A 23833-nucleotide genomic window follows, 5' to 3' on the forward strand; every position below is an offset into this window, starting at 1 on the left:
TGGGGAATGTGTTTTGGGGTGTCATTTTACATATACCCATGCTGGGTGAGAGAAATATCTTGGTCAAATGCCAACTTTGTATAAAAAAATGGGAAAAGTTGTCTTTTGCCAAGATATTTCTCTCACCCAGCATGGGTATATGTAAAATGACACCCCAAAACACATTCCCCAACTTCTCCTGAATACGGCGATACCACATGTGTGACACTTTTTTGCAGCCTAGGTGGGCAAAGGGGCCCATATTCCAAAGAGCACCTTTAGGATTTCACAGGTCATTTACCTACTTACCACACATTAGGGCCCCTGGAAAATGCCAGGGCAGTATAACTACCCCACAAGTGACCCCATTTTGGAAAGAAGACACCCCAAGGTATTCCGTGAGGGGCATGGCGAGTTCCTAGAATTTTTTATTTTTTGTCACAAGTTAGTGGAAAATGCTTATTTTTTTTTTTTTTTTTTTTTTCATACAAAGTCTCATATTCCACTAACTTGTGACAAAAAATAAAAACTTCCATGAACTCACTTTGCCCATCAGCGAATACCTTGGGGTCTCTTCTTTCCAAAATGGGGTCACTTGTGGGGTAGTTATACTGCCCTGGCATTCTAGGGGCCCAAATGTGTGGTAAGGAGTTTGAAATCAAATTCTGTAAAAAATGACCTGTGAAATCCGAAAGGTGCTCTTTTGAATATGGGCCCCTTTGCCCACCTCGGCTGCAAAAAAGTGTCACACATCTGGTATCTCCGTAATCGGGAGAAGTTGGGGAATGTGTTTTGGGGTGTCATTTTACATATACCCATGCTGGGTAAGAGAAATATCTTGGCAAAAGACAACTTTTCCCATTTTTTTATACAAAGTTGGCATTTGACCAAGATATTTATCTCACCCAGCATGGGTATATGTAAAAAGACACCCCAAAACACATTCCTCAACTTCTCCTGAATACAGAGATACCAGATGTGTGACACTTTTTTGCAGCCTAGGTGGGCAAAGGGGCCCACATTCCAAAGAGCACCTTTCGGATTTCACAGGTCATTTACCTACTTACCACACATTTGGGCCCCTAGAATGCCAGGGCAGTATAACTACCCCACAAGTGACCCCATTTTGGAAAGAAGAGACCCCAAGGTATTCGCTGATGGGCATAGTGAGTTCATGGAAGTTTTTATTTTTTGTCACAAGTTTGTGGAATATGAGACTTTGTATGAAAAAAAAAAAAAAAAAAAAAAATCATCATTTTCCACTAACTTGTGACAAAAAATAAAAAATTCTAGGAACTCGCCATGCCCCTCACGGAATACCTTGGGGTGTCTTCTTTCCAAAATGGGGTCACTTGTGGGGTAGTTATACTGCCCTGGTATTCTAGGGGCCCAAATGTGTGGTAAGGAGTTTGAAATCAAATTCAGGAAAAAATGAGGAGTGAAATCCGAAAGGTGCTCTTTGGAATATGGGCCCCTTTGCCCACCTAGGCTGCAAAAAAGTGTCACACATCTGGTATCCCCGTACTCAGGAGAAGTTGAGGAATGTGTTTTGGGGTGTCTTTTTACATATACCCATGCTGGGTGAGATAAATATCTTGGTCAAATGACAACTTTGTATAAAAAAATGGGAAAAGTTGTCTTTTGCCAAGATATTTCTCTCACCCAGCATGGGTATATATAAAATGACACCCCAAAACACATTCCCCACCTTCTCCTGAGTACGGAGATACCAGATGTGTGACACTTTTTTGCAGCCTAGGTGGGCAAAGGGGCCCATATTCCAAAGAGCACCTTTCGGATTTCACAGGTCATTTTTTACAGAATTTGATTTCAAACTCCTTACCACACATTTGGGCCCCTAGAATGCCAGGGCAGTATAACTACCCCACAAGTGACCCCATTTTGGAAAGAAGAGACCCCAAGGTATTCGCTGATGGGCATAGTGAGTTCATAGAAGTTTTTATTTTTTGTCACAAGTTAGTGGAATATGAGACTTTGTAAGGAAAAAAAAAAAAAAAAAAAAAAATCATCATTTTCCGCTAACTTGTGACAAAAAATAAAAAGTTCTATGAACTCACTATGCCCATCAGCGAATACCTTAGGGTGTGTACTTTCAGAAATGGGGTCATTTGTGGGGTGTTTGTACTGTCTGGGCATTGTAGAACCTCAGGAAACATGACAGGTGCTCAGAAAGTCAGAGCTGCTTCAAAAAGCGGAAATTCACATTTTTGTACCATAGTTTGTAAACGCTATAACTTTTACCCAAACCATTTTTTTTTTACCCAAACATTTTTTTTTTATCAAAGACATGTAGAACTATAAATTTAGAGCAAAATTTCTATATGGATGTCGTTTTTTTTGCAAAATTTTACAACTGAAAGTGAAAAATGTCATTTTTTTGCAAAAAAAACGTTAAATTTCGATTAATAACAAAAAAAGTAAAAATGTCAGCAGCAATGAAATACCACCAAATGAAAGCTCTATTAGTGAGAAGAAAAGGAGGTAAAATTCATTTGGGTGGTAAGTTGCATGACCGAGCAATAAACGGTGAAAGTAGTGTAGGTCAGAAGTGTAAAAAGTGGCCTGGTCTTTCAGGGTGTTTAAGCACTGGGGGCTGAGGTGGTTAAGCATGCATGGGATAGGCATAAGGCTATCCTTCATATAAGATAGGGCCAGGGGCTATCCATAGGATTCAGTATATTGGGCAGACTGGATGGGCCAAATGGTTCTTATCTGCCGACACATTCTATGTTTCTATGTTTCTATTAAATACAATGGTAGATTCCCACCAGCCCAGGAGCAAATTGGCATAGGATGGCGCACAAGAACAGCCCATTGCTGTGCCCCTGAGCTGGTGGTAAATCTTGCCATGCTAGTGCGCATGCGCAAAGGTCTTCATTTCGTCACACGCTTCGGGGAGATGACGCGGCACGCCGGACAGGTGATTGCCTTACCTGGTTGAGGAGCGTTATCTAGTACTCCCTCCAGCAGTCCACATAGTTTACAGATGATCATACGGGTGTGTTATACCTGGTATCACCCGATCGTCTTTGTTAAAAAAGTCCTAGTTAAATTTCCCCTGATGATTTCTATGAAACGTGCATGTAGGGAGCGGGACTAGATTTGGGCCCCATAGGGCCAGGTCACAGGGAGAGGTTCCGGACGGGGTCGCCCTTTTAAGGACGAGTGCCCTGTGGTTAGGCTGCTACCCCTAATTAGTTATTAGGGTAAGCCTTAGACCACTCTATAGGTTCAAATTAGGGTTGTCTTTGACCCTGCCGTCTCTAGCAGCTGAGCGTCCGGTTTGGAGCCATTCACTTCGGTGTCATCCGGACGCTTCCTGCACCCTGGACGTCGACGACAGAGCGGTAGGAGTACGGGTTTCATTTTAGGTGCCGCCGAGTACCGTATTTTTCGCCCCATAAGACGCACTTTTTCTCCCCCCAAAATGGGGGAGAAATGCCCCTGCGTCTTATGGGGCGAAAACTTGCAGTTTTACATCGCAAGCTGCGATGTAGGAGCGAGCGGGGACTCGGGGAGGGACTGGGAGGAGGAGCTGGGGGCCGGCAATAGCGGCGGGGCGGTGCAGTCAGTGTAGTATAGCCCCACCCCGCCGCTCCAGTATACTAATATAAGATGTCTTATTCAATTAATTGAATTATTAAACATGCCCCCTCACTCCTAATAGTACCTTACATCCTAACAGCTTCAGTAGAATGCAGGCAGGCAGGCCGGGCGGGCGGCAGCGTAACTCCCTGATGTCACGTGCCTGCGCCGCCTACTTTATGAATGAAGCAGGCGGCGCAGGCAAGTGACGTCAGTGAGGGACGCGCCGGCCGCCCGGCCTGCCTGGGTTCTACTGAAGCGGTTAGGATGTAAGGTACTATGAGGAGTGAGGGGGCATGTTTAATAACTATTAATTGAATAAGACATCTTATATTAGTATACTGGAGTGGCGGCGGCGGGTGGGGGGGATCTGTGGATGGCACTGTTATGGGCTGGGGGGTCTGTGGATGGCACTGTTATGGGCTGGGGGGGTCTGTGGATGGCACTGTTATGGGCTGGGGGGGTCTGTGGATGGCACATATATAACAGTGCCACCCATAGATCCCCCCTCTAACAGTGCCATCCACAGATCCCCCCAGCCCATAACAGTGCCATCCACAGATCCCCCCTGTAACAGTGCCATCCACAGATCCCCCCCTGTAACAGTGCCATCCACAGATCCCCCCCTGTAACAGTGCCATCCACAGATCCCCCCCTGTAACAGTGCCAGCCACAGATCCCCCCTGTAACAGTGCCATCCACAGATCCCCCCCTGTAACAGTGCCATCCACAGATCCCCCCCTGTAACAGTGCCAGCCACAGATCCCCTGTAACAGTGCCAGCCACAGATCCCCCTGTAACAGTGCCAGCCACAGATCCCCCTGTAACAGTGCCAGCCACAGATCCCCCTGTAACAGTGCCAGCCACAGATCCCCCTGTAACAGTGCAAGTCACAGATCCCCCCCCATAACAGTGTCCGTCACAGATCCCCCCCCATAACAGTGTCCGTCATCCACAGATCCCCCCATAACAGTGTCCGTCATCCACAGATCCCCCATAACAGTGTCCGTCATCCACAGATCCCCCCCATAACAGTGTCCGTCATCCACAGATCCCCCCCATAACAGTGTCCGTCATCCACAGATCCCCCCCATAACAGTGTCCGTCATCCACAGATCCCCAGTAATAGTGCCATCCACAGACCACCATTAGTTCCAAACCCACCAAACACACAGCACACCTTTTGGTTAAAAAACATTTTTTCCTTATTTTCCTCCCCAAAAACCTAGGTGCGTCTTATGGGCCGGTGCGTCTTATAGGGCGAAAAATACTGTACCTTTTTCCAATTTTTCACCTATTGTTTTGGGTGCCACCGTGCACATTGACCTGTTATACCGCCGCTCTGATAATTTTATCATATTTATATTTTGGGCCTATTTTTTTTATCTTAATTTCATGAGTAAAAGTTATGTTTTAAAATAACTAACAAATCACTATTTTTGGAGCCATTGTTAAATTTACTGTACAACCTGCCTAAAAATGCACAGTGCTGAGGACTGACAACCAGCATTACCCTGTGTCTCTGACAACCTCTGGACATGCTTCGCCTACGTATTTGATAGAAGGAAGGCAGCACTGACTCCTATAAAAAAAAAAAAAAAAAAAAAAAGGGGGTCAGTCAGCACATACCAAACCGCAGAAGCACATTGCTAAGGCAGGGAACAACATTGAAAGACAGAAACATGCAATGCGACGATTAACTGCAATATAGAGTACAAAATTGCATAATAATAACAAGTGCTACACTATAAGTGCGAGATACTTGGCACATCGTTTTGTACAAAATTATTTGAGCCCATCTGCTGAGCGTCAAGGCGATCTCTGTTAGACGGGTTCCTACGCTAAATTCTACCTGTTAGGTGCCATGACGGCTACCATACACTTCAGGGAGTGTAGGTTACACAGCAGGCCCACTCCACGACATCACCGGCGCCAAATGGCTACCAAGGACTGCAGTGAGAGTCCACAAACTATCCCACTCCTGGTGCCATGGCTTCAGTGAGTGAAGGGGAGCAGGCCTGACTATGTACTAACACTAATTAAAATCAGCCTATAGGGCAGACAGGGTGGTTAGGAGTGCATGACTGAGGAGGCAGCCACACCTCCAGTACAAACTGCAAAGAAAAACCAAAAAAGGGGGTCAGTCAGCACATACCAAACCGCAAAAGCACATTGCTAAGGCAGGGAACAACATTGAAAGACAGAAACATGCAATGCGACAATTAACTGCAATATAGAGTACAAAATTGCATAATAATAACAAGTGCTACACTATAAGTGCGAGATACTTGGCAAATCGTTTTGTACAAAATTATTTGAGCCCGTCTGCCGAGCGTCAAGGCGATCTCTGTTAGACGGGTTCCTACGCTAAATTCTACCTGTTAGGTGCCATGACGGCTACCATACACTTCAAGGAGTGAGGTTCCACATACCTACGATAATTTTACCTGTTAGGTGCCATGACGGCTACCATACACTTCAGGGAGTGTAGGTTACACAGCAGGCCCACTCCACGACATCACCGGCGCCAAATGGCTACCAAGGACTGCAGTGAGAGTCCACAAACTATCCCACTCCTGGTGCCATGGCTTCAGTGAGTGAAGGGGAGCAGGCCTGACTATGTACTAACACTAATTAAAATCAGCCTATAGGGCAGACAGGGTGGTCAGGAGTGCATGACTGAGGAGGCAGCCACACCTCCAGTACAAACTGCAAAGAAAAACCAAAAAAGGGGGTCAGTCAGCACATACCAAACCGCAGACGCTCGGCAGACGGGCTCAAATAATTTTGTACAAAACGATTTGCCAAGTATCTCGCACTTATAGTGTAGCACTTGTTATTATTATGCAATTTTGTACTCTATATTGCAGTTAATTGTTGCATTGCATGTTTCTGTCTTTCAATGTGACTCCTACTATTAGTCTAGACCAGGGGTCAGCAACCTTCGGCACTCCAGCTGCTGTGAAACTACAACTCCCAGTGTGCACACTTGTTCTTCTAAGTCCTATAGGAGTTGTAGTGTCAGAACAGCTGGAGTGCCGGAGGTGCTGATCAAGGGACTGGACCATTTTCCTTTCTGATAACAGCCACAGGCTCCATTCAGTTCATCTTTGACAACTGCCAAACAATTCAGGCTCAACCCAGTTTGTCCCTGACAACAACTATAGAACGCAGGCTCCGCCCAGTGCTCCAATAACCATAAAACACAGCGTACACCTTGTTCATTCCTGACAACAGCCATAAAACACAGCGTACACCTTGGAGCAGTATTATAGCAGTTATATTCTTGTACATATGAGCAGTATAATAGTAGTTATATTCTTGTACATAGGAGGCAGTATTATAGCAGTTATATTCTTGTACATAGGAGCAGTATTATAGCAGTTATATTCTTGTACATAGGAGCAGTATTATAGTAGTTATATTCTTGTACATAGGAGCAGTATTATAGTAGTTATATTCTTGTACATAGGAGGCAGTATTATAGTAGTTATATTCTTGTACATAGGAGCAGTATTATAGTAGTTATATTCTTGTACATAGGAGCAGTATTATAGTAGTTATATTCTTGTACATAGGAGCAGTATTATAGTAGTTATATTCTTGTACATAGGGGCAGTATTATAGTAGTTATATTCTTGTACATAGGAGCAGTATTATAGCAGTTATATTCTTGTACATAGGAGCAGTATTATAGTAGCTATATTCTTGTACATAGGAGCAGTATTATAGTAGTTATATTCTTGTACATAGGGGCAGTATTATAGTAGTTATATTCTTGTACATAGGAGCAGTATTATAGTAGTTATATTCTTGTACATAGGAAGCAGTATTATAGTAGTTATATTCTTGTACATAGGAGCAGTATTATAATAGTTATATTCTTGTACATAGGAGCAGTATTATAGTAGTTATATTCTTGTACATAGGAGGCAGTATTATAGTAGTTATATTCTTGTACATAGGAGCAGTATTATAGTAGTTATATTCTTGTACATAGGAGCAGTATTATAGTAGTTATATTCTTTTACATAGGAGCAGTATTATAGTAGTTATATTCTTGTACATAGGAAGCAGTATTATAGTAGTTATATTCTTGTACATAGGAGCAGTATTATAATAGTTATATTCTTGTACATAGGAGCAGTATTATAGTAGTTATATTCTTGTACATAGGAGGCAGTATTATAGTAGTTATATTCTTGTACATAGGAGCAGTATTATAGTAGTTATATTCTTGTACATAGGAGGTAGTATTATAGTAACATAGTAACATAGTACATAAGGCCGAAAAAAGACATTTGTCCATCCAGTTCGGCCTGTTATCCTGCAAGTTGATCCAGAGGAAGGCCAAAAACCCTGTGAGGTAGAAGCCAATTTTCTCCACTTTAGGGGAATAAAAAATTCCTTCCGACTCCAATCAGGCAATCAGAATAACTCCCTGGACCAACGACCCCTCTCTTGTAGCTATAGCCTGTAATATTATTAGACTCCAGAAATACGTCCAGGCCCCTCTTGAATTCCTTTATTGTACTCACCATCACCACCTCCTCAGGCAGAGAGCTCCATAGTCTCACTGCTCTTACCGTAAAGAAATCCTCTTCTATGTTTGTGTACAAACCTTCTTTCCTCCAGACGCAGAGGATGTCCCCTCGTCACAGTCCCGGGGATAAATAGCTGATGGGATAGATCTCTGTACTGACCCCTGATATATTTATACATATTAATTAGATCTCCCCTCAGTCGTCTTTTTTCTAAAGTGAATAACCCTAATTTTGATAATCTTTCAGGGTACTGTAGTTGCCCCATTCCAGTTATTACTTTAGTTGCCCTCCTCTGAACCCTCTCCAGCTCTGCTATGTCTGCCTTGTTCACAGGAGCCCAGAACTGTACACAGTACTCCATGTGTGGTCTGACTAGCGATTTGTAAAGTGGTAGGACTATGTTCCTATCACAGGAATCTATGCCCCTTCTGATGCAACCCATTATCTTGTTGGCCTTGGCAGCAGCTGCCTGACACTGGTTTTTGCTGCTTAGTTTGCTGTTTATTAAAATTCCTAGATCCTTTTCCATGTCAGTGTTACCCAGTGTTTTACCACTTAGTATGTACGGGTGACTTGCATTATTCCTTCCCATGTGCATAACTTTACATTTATCAGTGTTAAACCTCATCTGCCACTTATCTGCCCAAGCCTCCAATCTATCCAGATCCCTCTGTAGTAGTATACTGTCTTCTGTAGTATATATACAGTATACTGTCCTCTGTAGTATATATACAGTATACTGTCCTCTGTAGTATATATACAGTATACTGTCCTCTGTAGTATATATACAGTATACTGTCCTCATCAGTGTAAATTACTTTACACAGTTTAGTGTCATCTGCGAAAATTGATATTTTACTATGCAAGCCTTCTACAAGATCATTAATAAATATATTGAAGAGAATCGGGCCCAATACTGACCCCTGAGGTACCCCACTAGTGACAGTGACCCAATCTGAGTGTGTACCGTTAATAACCACCCTCTGTTTTCTATCACTGATCCAGTTACTTACCCACATACAGATGTTTTCTCCCAGTCCGAGCATTCTCATTTTATATACTAACCTTTTATGTGGTACAGTGTCAAATGCTTTGGAGAAGTCCAGATATACGACATCCATTGATTCGCCGCTGTCAAGTCTAGAACTTACCTCCTCATAGAAACTGATTAGTAGTTATATTCTTGTACATAGGAGCAGTATTATAGTAGTTATATTCTTGTACATAGGAGCAGTATTATAGTAATTATATTCTTGTACATAGGAGGCAGTATTATAGTAGTTATATTCTTGTACATAGGAGCAGTATTATAGTAGTTATATTCTTGTACATAGGAGGCAGTATTATAATATTTTCTTGAACATAGAAGAGCAGTATTTTAGTAGTTATATTCTTATAAGACATTTAAGTTTTTTATTGTTCTAGTTTGTAAGACTAAAATATCAAACTCCTCAGCTGGACATGAAATATAGATGAGGGGGGTCTGTCTACTACTGGTTGGCAGCAAATTGATTTAAATTGTATTTGTATGACATGAGTAATGACAACACGGTGTAACATAATTTTGTGGATGTCTTACTGATTTCATTTGAGTACAAGTCAGTCTCTCGAAGTCATTTATTTTAATGAGAGGCTAAACGGTTTAGTACGCTTGAGTGGCACAGTGGTTTGTCATAGTGTAGAAAATGCGAATTATTATATTAAGCTTTAAACAAAAAAGATAATCAGCTTGACACGCTGTAATGTATTGCAGTTAATGGCACACCCCTATGTGATTGACTGCCTTTCTTTTCTCATGTTACATTTTACAAGTGAAAAACCAAGTATAAGTTTATGATAGTGGAACCAATATTCTCCAGATAATTTCTTATTTAGTCCTACTGTATAAGCCCAATTTTACAGCTTTACTTGGGCATCCTTGACTGGACCCTGTAACCTGCATAGCTCAAAAGGGGTCCTTGTAGACCACCTCAGGCAGAGGCGTACACAGAAATGATAAAGTTCAGTTGCAAAACTGAAAAAAGCCACACTCTCTACTGAAATGTACTATTCCTTAAACGGGTTGTCTGGCTTAGAAGCCGACAACATTAATGGTTGGAATGGTGGTGTCGTTCTAGTATATGTGACAACTGAGGTCACTGGTTGGCCACAGTGGTACCAAGCAGTGTCGGACTGGGGTACTTAGGGCCCACCAGTGTAACTGATTCCAGGGGCCCACCTTAGGGCTCCTGCACACAAACTTTTTTTTTTCCCATGTCCGTACCGTTCCCTTCACTTCAATGGGGCCGCAAAAAAAATATGACTCCGTGTGCATTCCGTGTCTGTATGTCCACATGGCCGTTCTGCAAAATGATAGAACATGTCCTATTATTGTCCACATTACAGAAAAGGATAGGACTGTTCCATTAGAGGCCGGCCGTTCTGTTCCGCATAATGTGGAATGCACACACCCGGTATCCATGTTTTGTGGATCTGCAATTTGCGGACTGCAAAACATCCAACGGTCGTGTTCATGAGCCCTTACAGTGATAACAGAAATATTACAGATGAAGTATGATGGCGGACAGTCACAGCAACATGCACAGACATACATGTGGCAGAAGTTACACATATATGGATATCCTGCACTTAAGTCAGTCAGAAACAAGACACATGCAGCGCACACCAATCACTTGTGCCAAGTGCCTTGTATTAACTGCATGATAAATGCCATTTACTGAAGTGAGACAAACACTTTAACCCCTTTAAGCATAAATGTCTGGCATGAAATTTAACAAATCTTAACCTCCTCATATTGTACATAAACTACATTATAATTAAAAGGGTTACCCTACCATAATGACCTATCACCTATCTACAGGATAGGTGATACAGTCGGGTCCATAAATATTTGGACATCGACACAATTCTAACATTTTTGGCTCTATACACCACCACAAGGGATTTGAAATGAAACAAACAAGATGTACTTTACCTGCAGACTGTCAGCTTTAATTTGAGGGTATTTACATCCAAATCAGGTGAACGGTGTAGGAATTACAACAGTTTGCATCTGTGCCTCCCACTTGCTAAGGGACCAAAAGTAATGGGACAGAATAATAATCATAAATCAAACTTTCACTTTTTAATACTTGGTTGCAAATCCTTTGCAGTCAATTACAGCCTGAAGTCTGGAACGCATAGACATCACCAGACGCTGGGTTTCATCCCTGGTGATGCTCTGCCAGGCCTCTACTGCAACTGTCTTCAGTTCCTGCTTGTTCTTGGGGCATTTTCCCTTCAGTTTTGACTTCAGCAAGTGAAATGCATGCTCAATCAGATTCAGGTCCGGTGATTGACTTGGCCATTGCATAACATTCCACTTCTTTCCCTTAAAAAACTCCTTGGTTGCTTTTGCAGTATGCTTTGGGTCATTGTCCATCTGCACTGTGAAGCGCCGTCCAATGAGTTCTGAAGCATTTGGCTGAATATGAGCAGATAATATTGTCCGAAACACTTCAGAACTCATCCTGCTGCTTTTGTCAGCAGTCACATCATCAATAAATACAAGAGAACCAGTTCCATTGGCAGCCATACATGCCCACGCCATGACTCTACCACCACCATGCTTCACTGATGAGGTGGTATGCTTAGGATCATGAGCAGTTCCTTTTCTTCTCCATACTCTTCTCTTCCCATCACTCTGGTACAAGTTGATCTTGGTCTTATCTGTCCATAGGATGTTGTTCCAGAACTGTGAAGGCTTTTTTAGATGTCGTTTGGCAAACTCTAATCTGGCCTTCCTGTTTTTGAGGCTCACCAATGGTTTACATCTTGTGGTGAACCCTCTGTATTCACTCTGGTGAAGTCTTCTCTTGATTGTTGACTTTGACACACATACACCTACCTCCAGGAGAGTGTTCTTGATCTGGCCAACTATTGTGAAGGGTGTTTTCTTCACCGGGGTAAGAATTCTTCGGTCATCCACCACAGTTGTTTTCCGTGGTCTTCCGGGTCTTTTGGTGTTGCTGAGCTCACTGATGTGTTCCTTCTTTGTAAGAATATTCCAAACAGTTGTTTTGGCCGCGCCTAATGTTTTTGCTATCTCTCTGATGGGTTTGTTGTGTTTTTTCAGCCGAATGATGGCTTGCTTCACTGATAGTGACAGCTCTTTGGATCTCATCTTGAGAGTTGACAGCAACAGATTCCAAATGCAAATAGCAGACTGGAAATGACCTCTGGACCTTTTATCTGCTCATTGTAATTGGGATAATGAGGGAATAACACACACCTGGCCATGGAACAGCTGAGAAGCCAATTGTCCCATTACTTTTGGTCCCTTAACAAGTGGGAGGCACATATGCAAACTGTTGTAATTCCTGCACCGTTCACCTGATTTGGATGTAAATACACTCAAATTAAAGCTGACAGTCTGCAGGTAAAGCACATCTTGTTTGTTTCACTTCAAATCCATTGTGGTGGTGTATAGAGCCAAAAATGTTAGAATTGTGTCCATGTCCCAATATTTATGGACCTGACTGTAAATATCAGATTGCTGGGGTCTGACTGCTGGAACACCCACTGATCATGAAAAGAGACATTCAATTACATTACCGCCAATCTATGTACACAAGGGTCTTAAGACCACGTTCCCTTGATCATGGGGGTCTCAGCAGTCAGACCCCCATCAATCAGACACTTATCACCTGTTGTGTCATAGCTGTTGGACCTTTTCACATTCCCTATCCTTAAAGGTTTTCTTTGGGTGTAAAAAAAAATTTAAAAAATTTAAAATCTGGCCTAAAATATGTGTCAAACTAAAATAGAAATGTTCGCCTGTTAAAGGGCCTGTGTCCACTTTTCTAGTTATCGGGGATAACTAAGTGATCCGTGGGGGTCTGAACGCTGGAGCCCCCACTAATCCCCCTTCTTGATTGAGTGGCAGGTGGAGCTTATACCCTGCCTCTCCATCCATTCTCTATGGGGTTGCTGTAGATGGCAGAGTACAGCGCTGGCTATTTCCAGTGGTCCCAAAGAGAATAAATGGAGCACCAGGGCGTATGTGTGGCCTATAACACCATCAAAAAGGGGAAACAGGACTCGTTTCTGGGATCAGTGGGGGTCGCAGAATTGGACCCCACTAATCATATTGTTATGCCCTATGGTGTGGAGAGGATAACTTGAAAACCTGGACAACCCCTTTAAATCCTCCACCACTCCACCACCAGTATCTCTTTACATGGCATCAGTGATGCCTGTATACGAAATATCATCACTGCCGCCATGTAAACCATACGTTTCAATACTGGAGAATATGATGCACTGTGCAGAATTTTTCGGGCATAATCCAACCCCGTTTGCAGGTCCATAACCTTTAGCAAAGCCCTAGCAAAGATACTAGAGGAGCAACGTGAGCAAAGGGCACAAACGGAGGGTCATAACTGAAACAGAGGCATTAGGGTCGCCTGAGGCAGGGTAATAGCGGGGATCCTGGAGCAGGGGTAACTGAAGAAGAGGCAATATTAGCGGTGTATTTAGAGTGGGGCATCTGGAGCTGGGGCATTTATGGGGGTGCACCTAGAGCAGCGGCATTAGGGTCACCTGAGGCAGGGTAATAGTGGTGATCCTAGAGCAGAGGTATTAGGGGTGCATTTAGAGTGAGGGCATTAGGGGGCATCTGTAGCTGTGGCACTAATGGGGGTGCACCTAAAGCAGAGGCATTGGGGGAGCCTAGGGCAGAGTCCCTCCAATGCCACTCTGAACTCTGCAGAGATCAGTACACATTCATAGGTCTGTGTCTGGTATAAACAAATCCCATATTTCCTCCTTACAGTCTCCTACAGCTCACTACTGTCACACACCTGAGAAAACAGCCCAGCACCGCAGAGAAGTCCTTCTCTCCCGCAGCCACAGTTTCCTGACAGCAGGGAGGGCAGGAGGATGGCCAGACATGTTCTCACCTCCTTCACTGCCAGCAGCCCCGGAAGCTTAGAAGATACCGCGGGGCCTCCTGTACAATGTACACAAGTAGGAGGCAGCATCACTGTGCCATACTGCCACCTAGTGGCTACAATAATTATTTCTCCTGAGAAACAAGAGAAATAATTACTCCTCAGTCTAATCTCTGGGCGCAGGAGACTGGGGGCCCACTGAGGAATCCCCCGCCTCCCCGGTGGGCCAGTCCGAGCCTGGTACCAAGCCACTTTCAGTCCAGTGGGGACTGGAGTCCGCCTGCATTGGGGCATCGGTGTGGGAATGGCGGGACTGCAGATAGGATTTCCTCTCCAGGTCTTTTGTACTCTGCAGCAGGTTTACAAATACCTGTTAAGTTTCTTGCACTGTGCAGCAGATTTCTAAATTCTCCATGTTCCTGCACTACCACTCCAGTTTCTTGCACTATGCAGCAGCTTTCTGAATTCTCCATGGTCATGCACTACTACTCCACTTTCCTGCAATGTGCAGCAGGTTTCCATTTAACATGCTCATGCTATATTTCTCCTCTTTGCTTTTAGAAATGGGCAGCAGGTATCTAAATCCTCCATGTTCCTGCTCAACCTCTGAAAGTTTCCACTTTGCACTGTGCAGCAGGTTTCTAAATTCTCCATGCTCCTGCACTACCACTCCAGTTTCTTGCACCATGCAGCAGGTTTCTGAATTCTCCATGCTCCTGCACTACAACTCCAGTTTCTTGCACCATGCAGCAGGTTTCTGAATTCTCCATGCTCCTGCACTACCACTCCAGTTTCTTGCACCATGCAGCAGGTTTCTGAATTCTCCATGGTCATGCACTACTACTCCACTTTCCTGCAATGTGCGGCAGGTTTCCATTCACCATGCTCCTGCTATACAATGTGCAGCAGGTTTCCAGATTCTCCTTGCTCATGATGTACTTCTCCAGTTTGCTTTTATATTTTGAAGCAGGTATCTAAAGCCTCCATGTTCCTGCTCAACCTCTAAAAGTTTATTTCACTGTGCAGTACGTTTCCAAATACTCCATGTTTCTGCACTACCTCTCAAGTGTTTCACGCTTCAAATTCCAATGGTCCTACAAGTTGTTTTGACCTTTCCTGACATGGCTAAATGAGAAGACTATGTGCATTTGTCTAGCTGAATCTAGGACTTTAGGGAGACATGGCTTACATGATTGTCTACTGTTAGAGTATATGAGATTTCCCTACTGGCTTTGGCTACGGACTGGCTGCGTAGTCCGCCCCAGTAATTCTTATAGTTCCTGTGAGATTTTTTTCCCACCGTGAATTCATGTTCTTTTTAGGAAGTGATACAAACAACTGTTCCCATTGTGTACAAAACTGTTATCTAGTGCATTACACAATAACAATAGCGTTTTATGGCCCAGTGGCATTTACTCTGCCCGCTCGGTCGACTAATAACAAAGTATCTAGTGAAGTATCTGTTAAAGCTCTGTGACTGGGATGTAGTCATTAGCCAGGAGGTGACCATGTCCGTTGAGTCACAACCGTAAGGGGCTTTGCCTTTGGGCACACGTAATTATAATGTTGTGGAGAATGGTGATTACCTCGAGCTCTATAAAGAAGAAAATGAACATAAAACTGATGTCATTGTGCTGATCATTGCCCTGGTATCTAAGCATCCCTTTAGTAGGTTAGTAGATCGTTATACTAATTCTTTATAATATGTTATTTTAAAGGGACAGATTCATCATAAATGTGTATTTTGCAACATTTTGTAATAATTAGGTGTCTTCAGGAAAGAACTATGCAGGATCAGAACTACGCAGTCAATCAGAATAGTAATACAGCAGAGGAGGAGTGTGTTGATCTTGTGGAAGACAGTGACTTAACCATTGATAATGTTCTGTAAGTGAGAATACAGTTCATGTGGCAGTGTCATAAAATGAATGAGGGAATATTAGACCTTGTACTTGAAGCCAATTAGTTCACTGGGATAATGAGCATAGCAGGAGAGGAGTGCGCTTGCTTTGACAGAGACAGTGACCAGTCCTCTTATGTAATGACAGTATGTTGCTGAAGAAAGGTTAGCGTGCAGCAAGGGCAGTTTGATACAATGAGTGAGGATAGAACATTCTTCAGCTAAACTGATCTTGAGATTGATGACAGCAGCAGGTGAGGGGTGTGCTGATATTGTGGGAAGTAGTGACCTGCTTATTTGTGATGATATTGGTGAGATAGTGCTACCTACAGCAGCGATAATCTAATGAGATTAGCTGGGAAATAACACTCTTAAACTAATATATTCATTGAAAATGTTACAGCAGCAGGAGACGAGTGTGCTGGATACTGAAGGAGACAGTGACCTCTTGACTCATGATATTAGTGAGAATAGTACTATCTATGGGGCAATCTCATGAGGTTAGCTGGGAAATGACACTTTTATACTAATACAATCATTGAAATAATTACTGCAGCAGGAGAGGAGTGTGCTGTATACTGTAGGAGGAATTGGTGATATTAGTGAGAATAATGTTATCTATGGCATGTGTCATCTCATGCTTCAAATAATTACAGCAGCAGGAGAGGAGTGTGCTGAATCTTGTATGAGTGAATGACCATTCCTCTCGTATGATGATATTAGTTAGAATAGAGCAAATGAGGTTTCATGAGTGTGGAATGGAAAGAACACACTTTAGCCGATGATATTATTAAAATAATGACAGCAGAAGAAGAGTGTGCTGTATATTGTGGTAGGCAGTGACCTATTGTCATGCCCTGCATAGGCTATGTGCGGAGGTCTGCCAGGGTAGCAGCACGTGTGTAGCCTTTGGTTTTTGTTTTGGAGTTGAGCTATATCCGCCTCCCTTCAGGTGCACTGGGTGGGGTCGTTGGTTTGAGTTTAAATTACGCCCACTCCCAGTGTCCTGTGTGGGTTATAGCTTCTGTCTGGCTCAGAGGAAGGAAGGAAGGATTTGCTGTTCCTGCTCAGTAAAAGATAAGTTGGTTTTGTTTTTCTTGTGGTTGTCTGTCTAGGCTGTTAGAGAGACTCCTGCCTTCTCCAGGTCTGAGGGAGTAGGCTGCCTCTTTCCCCCTTTCACCATCTCAGGGATTTTAGGGAATCTTCAGCCTAGGCACGAGGACACGTTTATTCCCACCTTCAGGGTCTGAACGTGGGCATAGAAGTCTAGGGAGAGCTGGTAGGGATTTGTCAGGAGGTGAACTGTATCCCCAGCTTCTTGCCTAGACACTTATTTGTTGATATTCTGTGTATCTTGTATCCTGTCCGCCATGACACCTATCTACCTATGAGGGCAGGACTGCATGTGTCAGGAGCACCGTTGTGATGTGATGGCCCTCCATAAGTGCAGTTGTGTGATTGTGGTCTTGAATGCACAGATGGTTAACACATCCAATGACGTACCTGATGTCTCCTTTACTGTTTCTGCCTTGTTGGTTATTTGCAGATGTCATTTGACTTCAATTTAATTCCTTGATTTTCTTTGTGTCTTTCACATTATATTCTTTTTCCTACCTCAAAAACAATCTGGGTTTTACTAACCTTCAATTGAGGTTGTGAGAGGTTTCAGCCTGGTCTTCCACATCTTTGTGAAACATTTCAATTGTCTTCAGATGAATTTCATGTTGACGTCAATGCAGAAATTGGCTAAAAAGGTTATCGCTACCACATGTCTATGAAGGAAAATATGGCAGGAGACCAGAAGAGGGACTATTGACCGCATATAGGAGACTGTTGTCGAAATGGATGCCATGAACCATCAACTAAAGTTCGGCTAGAGGATTATCGGCTATAGATTTTTCAGGAAAGGGCCATATATGTTCAACATTATTCACTTATAGTGGTGGAACGCCATAGCGTTTTTATCAGGTTTTCAGTTCTGTCCACTTCTGTCAGCTTCTTTTTGGTTCCTCTGTCCAACCAGGCAACTGGAACACATGGCCCGCCCACTCCTTATAGCTCCACCCCTGAAATTGGATAACAGGATATCATATAAGATTGCATTAAGAGTTAATGTGGGGTGGGCATTAATAGGACTCTATACGATACCATTATGGTTCTGAAAAGGCTAAAAATGATAGGGTAATACATTTTTTAGGGGTTGGAGATTCATTCTTCTAATATGAAGCTACAAATCTCCTGCTTCTTTTCAAAAGCTCATAAAGTTACATGATAAAATTCTGTCTGTCTCCAGCCACCACCAGGGGGGGCTCACTGCATTAGATTTATGCATTGAACTCAATAATATATCTATAATCTCCTGAGCTCCCCCTATAGAAAATGTACTCCACCCCTGGAGGTGCAGAAGTAAGAGAAGCACCTGGAGACTAAGGGAGCTCCATCTTAAACAGTCATAGAGTTAGGGTACTTTCACACTTGCGTTTTTCTTTTCCGGCATAGAGTTCCGTCACAGGGGCTCTATACCGGAAAATAACTGATCAGGTATGTCCCCATGCATTCTGAATAGAGAGTAATCCGTTCAGTTTTCATCAGGATGTCTTCAGTTCAGTCGTTTTGACTTATCAGGCAAAAGAGAAAACCGTAGCATGCTACGGTTTTATCTCCGGCTAAAAAAACTGAAGACTTGCCTGAATGCCGGATCCGGCATTTTTTCCCATAGGAATGTATTAGTGCCGGATCCGTCCTTCCGGTATGCGCATGCACAGACTGAAAAAAAGGTGAAAAAATAAATGCCGGATCCGTTTTTGCCGGATGACACCGGAAAGACGGATCCGGCATTTCAATGCATTTTTTTCGACTGATCAGGCATTTTTAAGACTGGTCAGGATCCTGATCAGTCTTACTAATGCCATCAGTTAGCATACATTTTGCCTGATCCGGCAGGCAGTTCCGGCGACGGAACTGCTTGCCGGATCTCTCTGCCGCAAGTGTGAAAGTAGTCTTACATGATAAAATTCTGGCTGTCTCCAGCCACCACCAGGGGGAGTTCACTGCATAAAGATTTATGCTTTGAATGCAATAATAAAACTGTCAGATCCTAAGCTCCCCCTAGTGGTGACTTCTGTAAGCCAATATAGAAATTGTACTCCACCCCAGGAGGTGCAGAAGGAAGATAAGCACCTGGAGACTAAAGGAGTTTCAAATCTCCTGCTCCCTCTCAAACAGTCATAGAGTTACATAATAAAATTCTGTCTGTCTCCAGCCACCACCAGGGGGAGCTCACTGCATACAGATGTATGCATTGAATTCAACACTAAAACAGTAAGCTCCCCCTAGTGGTGACTGCTATATGCCAACATACAAATTGTACTCCACCCCAGGAGGTGCAGAAGTAACAGTTGCACCTGAAGCCTAAAGGACCCTAAAGGCTAGTCTTCCACATAAGAAGACACAAAAACACAGTAGATGGGGGGACCTGTTGCAGATTTTAAGGCCAATGAATACCCAGTCAGAAGGCAATATAAGCCCCCCACCAGCAATTAACGGGGCAGTAACATACGTAGGAATCTTCTTACCCTAGCAATGTACAGATCCTCCGCAGTGCAATTATAGAAGACGTTTTATTGCCAAGTCAGTACGAGTTTGCTGCCCGTGCCAAGGATATTACATCATTTGTGTTCCTAATAGCAAACCGTTCAATTATTCATAGCGGGGTGATGTGTAAGACATTATTGTATTGTGATGGGAAAGAAATCACAATTACTACAGAGATAAACAGATTGACTCTTCTTAAAGCTCCAATTGCTCCAAAGTTCAGTTTCTTTATCAAGACCTTAAAGGAGCCACTACACACAAAATGAAACTTGTTCTGTAGGAAAATATTTCTGGCTCCTTCTTTGGAGGAGCCAATGAGTTCAGTGGGAAATGTGCAATCCTTAATTTCCCCTGTAGAGGCGCTAAAGTTGAACGGAACACTTGCTGTCAGATAGTGAGAACTGTGCAATGCTTCATTTCCCCTGTGGAGGCGCTACAGTTGAACGAAACACTTGCTGTCAGTTTACTTCACAGATTACAGATGGTCATTGGGGACACCAGCATGAAGACACCTTGTGATCATCTTCCAGGCATCCTTCGAACAAGCTGGGATTGTACAAAGCAGACAGCCCCTTTAAAGGGGTATTCCCAGCATAAGCCTTTACAGTATGACATCCACAGGACCGGCGCTCGGCTCTTTCTGGGGAAATTGGTCACTTGATCCCCGTTCTCCTGATTGGTGATTTTAAATTCCATTACATGCTAAATGCGAGGTTACAGGGATATTTACATCTAGACATTTATGGCATATCCAGAGAATATGCCATAAATGTCCAATAGGTGCAGGTGCCTCTTCTCGGGCCCCTTTGTGTCTCAAGAATGGGACCTCGTCATCATGCGTCACTAGGAATGGAGAGGAGATCATGCATGAGCAGCTATCTCCATTCACTGCTATGGGACTTCTGATAACAGCCAGGTGCACTTACTGTACTTGGGTATTTTTAGAAGTCCGAAAACAGCGAGAAGCCTTCTCTACATTGCCACTGGCGTACATCTGGGCCCGGTTCTTGAGATAAAAAGGGGTTCCAGAGGTGTGATCCTCACCTATATGACATTTATAGCATATCCTGTTGATTTGCCATAAATGTCCAAATTGGATAACCCTTTAACCAACTTTCTAAATAGTCTACATTTCTTGTATTTTTTCTGCCGTAGGATCTGTGTAACTCCTTCACATGACTGGCTGTCCTGTGGCTTCTAACATAGATTTCAACTGTCTTTTCTTGTTATTATGGATAGCAGCAGAGATGGGTAGGAGGATTATACAGCAGATCAGAGTAAGGAGAAGTAAGAAAGCATCCAAGTCTTCAGAGAGGGCAGACCATCGGAGTATGGATAGTGAGCATACATACATGCAGAGTGAGACAGGCTGTGTAAAGAGAGAAGGGATCTCCTAAAGCAGATTCTGCAGGTAGAGTGATGAGGAATCATACACTATTCAGCATCAGAAACTCTCAAGACAAATGAAGGAGATCCCTGTCATCTGAAATCCGTCCAGCATTAAAGCTGTACTGATACATGCGATCTAGTGAAGGCAGCAGCATCCTGGACACACAGGCATCACATCCAGCATGTTAAACTGGGAAGGACAAATCCACACGAGAAAAGTCTGAAACGAGGAGCAGGTTGGTTGGCAGGGGTGCCAATCTGGTATGGATGACCAACCTATCCTGAAGATGAGGTGTTGGAAGCAGTAAAAATGGGCAAACGTAAAGATCTGACAAGGGTCAAATTGTGATGTCTAGATGACTGTATCAAGGCACCTCCAAAACGGCCTGTCTTTTGGGGTGTTCCCGGTATAGAGTGGTTAGTACTTATCAAAAGTGATCGAAGGAAGGGCCACCGGTGAAACGGCAACAGGTCACACACATGGGGAGTGAAGACTAGACAGTCTGGTCCGATCCCACGGAAAAACTACTGTAGAGTAAATTGTAAAAGTTCCTGGTGGTGATGATAGAAAAGTGTCAGTTCCCACAGGGCAATAAAGCTAGTGCACAATATTAGGCAGGTGGTTTTGATCTTATGGCTGTACAGTATGTTTACTGTTTTGGCTATGGTGGAAGCGAATGCAAGGAGACTATAAAATCCGTCCTTTGCTGCTTCCTCCGCCACAAATTTCTCCCTGCAATTAGCGTCCAGTGATTTTTTTGGTGACAGATTCATTGTGACACTGGAATCTCAGTCACTCTGCTCCCGAGCACCGTGATCTTTAAGAAATGTTTTCCATAGCCTTCAGAAATGTATCTTCTTTCTGCATAAGCTCATCATCTCGTTGGAAATCTGTTCATCTCAGGCTGTTTGTATCATGGCGAGCCTTGGACCGTGGCATTTTTTTTTTAAAGGTTACAAAATGAATCCCCCCCACCCCTCCCTTGTTTTTCACTGATGCATTTCAGTTCCTGAACATAGCATGGTCTGGTATCCCAGCTGTGCTGAGCATTGATTGCTTCAGCCTGGAGCAGCGATTCTGTCGTCTTGGGCTGTGAGTTGACTCATGTATTGACAGAGAGCTACAAGCGAGCGTGCCCATGCTGCTGTGCTGCCCTCACCATGCTTTTCACATGGAGGAACCGCTCTAAAAGGACCTTCAGCAAGACCCAACTCTTCACTTAGAGAGTCCAGGTCGCTGTGCCGGTCATGTCCACCACACGTAGATAAGCATCAGACTTGAGGGAACCTAAAGAAACACCGAAACTCAACTTTTTTCCCAAAAAATTATGTGCGATCCACATTGTGCTTGTGGTTGGCAGAACCACCCGCTTGGATTTTATTCGAATACTCCAAATATTGACAGCCACCTACCCATGGGATCCCCCTACAATAAACCAAGGACTTCTGCTCGCTGGGGCAAAGGTCAGAAAAGTCCCTTTCTGGCCATGGAGAAAGAGGCAGGTTCTTCTAGGGATTCTTGCTCACCGTGTCCTTATTCTCAAGGATGGTTCCGTCCAGTCCAAGTAAGTACAGAGTAGTGCGGGGGTTTGTCGTTGGGCTCAGATACTTGTGATATCTCAATATGTTCTCTCTGGTTTTACATAGGACTGCAGCTAAGCCTACTGCGTTATTACAGTGCTTGAATAGTGTAGTCCCAAAAAGTAATGTAACAAGTTGAGCTCTGCTGTACTTATATAGATGTAGTGGGGCTGAGTCTGTCACTGCAATTTGGGGACGTTACAATGTGTTATCTGTGGGTTTCAATACAACAACTCAAGTTATTCCTTTAACAGAAACAGTTGAGTGACAATTTTTTTTATTTTTAATGTTTGTTTTAATTTCTATCTATCTATAGTTTTTGTTGGTTTTCGTTTTATCTTTAATGTATTTTTTCATGCATTATTATTCATTTTTATTATTATTATTTTGTTTATTTTATTAACAGTTTGACTTGTAGCTCGTGTGAGACAGCAAAAAGAATCAGATTTAAAGGCGTCCTACTATCCCACAAAAAATGTGTATTTAGGTCATTTATAGGAAAGCAATACTTTGTTATATCGATATCTAAATTACCTGTTTGTCTTTCTAATATTATCTCATATCTATTTCATTATCTATTTATTTATCTATCTATCTATCTACTTATCCATCTAATATCTATCTATATAATATATATTCCATTATCTATCTATATCATATCTATCTATATAATATCAATTTCATTATAACTCTCTCTCTCATATCTATCTCTCTCATATCTATCTATTTATCTGCAGCAAGCCCCTGAGGAGCAGATGTAGAGGATGGGAGTGGTAGTGGCCCTGATGAAGTGTTGTGTCATGGTGCACTCCTTCAGGCCGTTGCTCCCTGGGGTTTGGTGCAGTGGAAAGGTAGTTTGAAGAATCAGGCCAGAAGTGAACGTATAACAGTATCTCTTTACTTAGTGCAAAATATAACTCGTGGCACATCCAGCAGTATTAAAGGGGTTTTCCCATGTCAGACAATGGGGGCATATCGCTAGGATATTCCCCCATTGTCTGACAGGCGCAGGTCCCACCTCTAGGACCCGCACCTACACCAAGAACAGAGCCCTGAAAGTGGCTTTCTATGAGGTCGTCGAAAATAGCTGAGCACTTGCTCGGCTACTTCTGTCGGGCCTATAGAAGTGAATAGGAGCGGTGGCCACCCATGCGCGGTGCGCTACCATACAATTTTATGGGGAGAGCTCTTGGTGGTGGCCAGACCCTGGGGAACCCGGGGTCCTCCAACCACCACTTTCCTTGCTTCGTTGTCAATATAGCTGGAACCCAGTGGTGGGACCTGCACCTATCAGACAATGGGGACATATC

At 43.3% G+C, this 23833-nt stretch overlaps 1 protein-coding gene across 2 annotated transcripts in view; it reads left to right on the forward strand.

The window, feature by feature from the left end:
- The window catches only part of DLG2 (discs large MAGUK scaffold protein 2), a 1330756-nt gene that overhangs the window by 856378 nt on the left and 450545 nt on the right, over positions 1-23833 (forward strand). Inside the window, exon 7 of one of the 2 annotated variants that reach the window (XM_040426390.1) lies at positions 4416-4474. The exons of the other annotated variant lie outside the window; for it this stretch is intronic. Coding sequence (XP_040282324.1) covers positions 4416-4474 — 59 coding nt within the window. The remainder of the gene's footprint in view (positions 1-4415; positions 4475-23833) is intronic. 2 annotated transcript variants of the gene reach the window in all.

Source organism: Bufo bufo, chromosome 3 (assembly GCF_905171765.1).
Source record: "Bufo bufo chromosome 3, aBufBuf1.1, whole genome shotgun sequence".
NCBI lineage: Eukaryota > Metazoa > Chordata > Amphibia > Anura > Bufonidae > Bufo > Bufo bufo.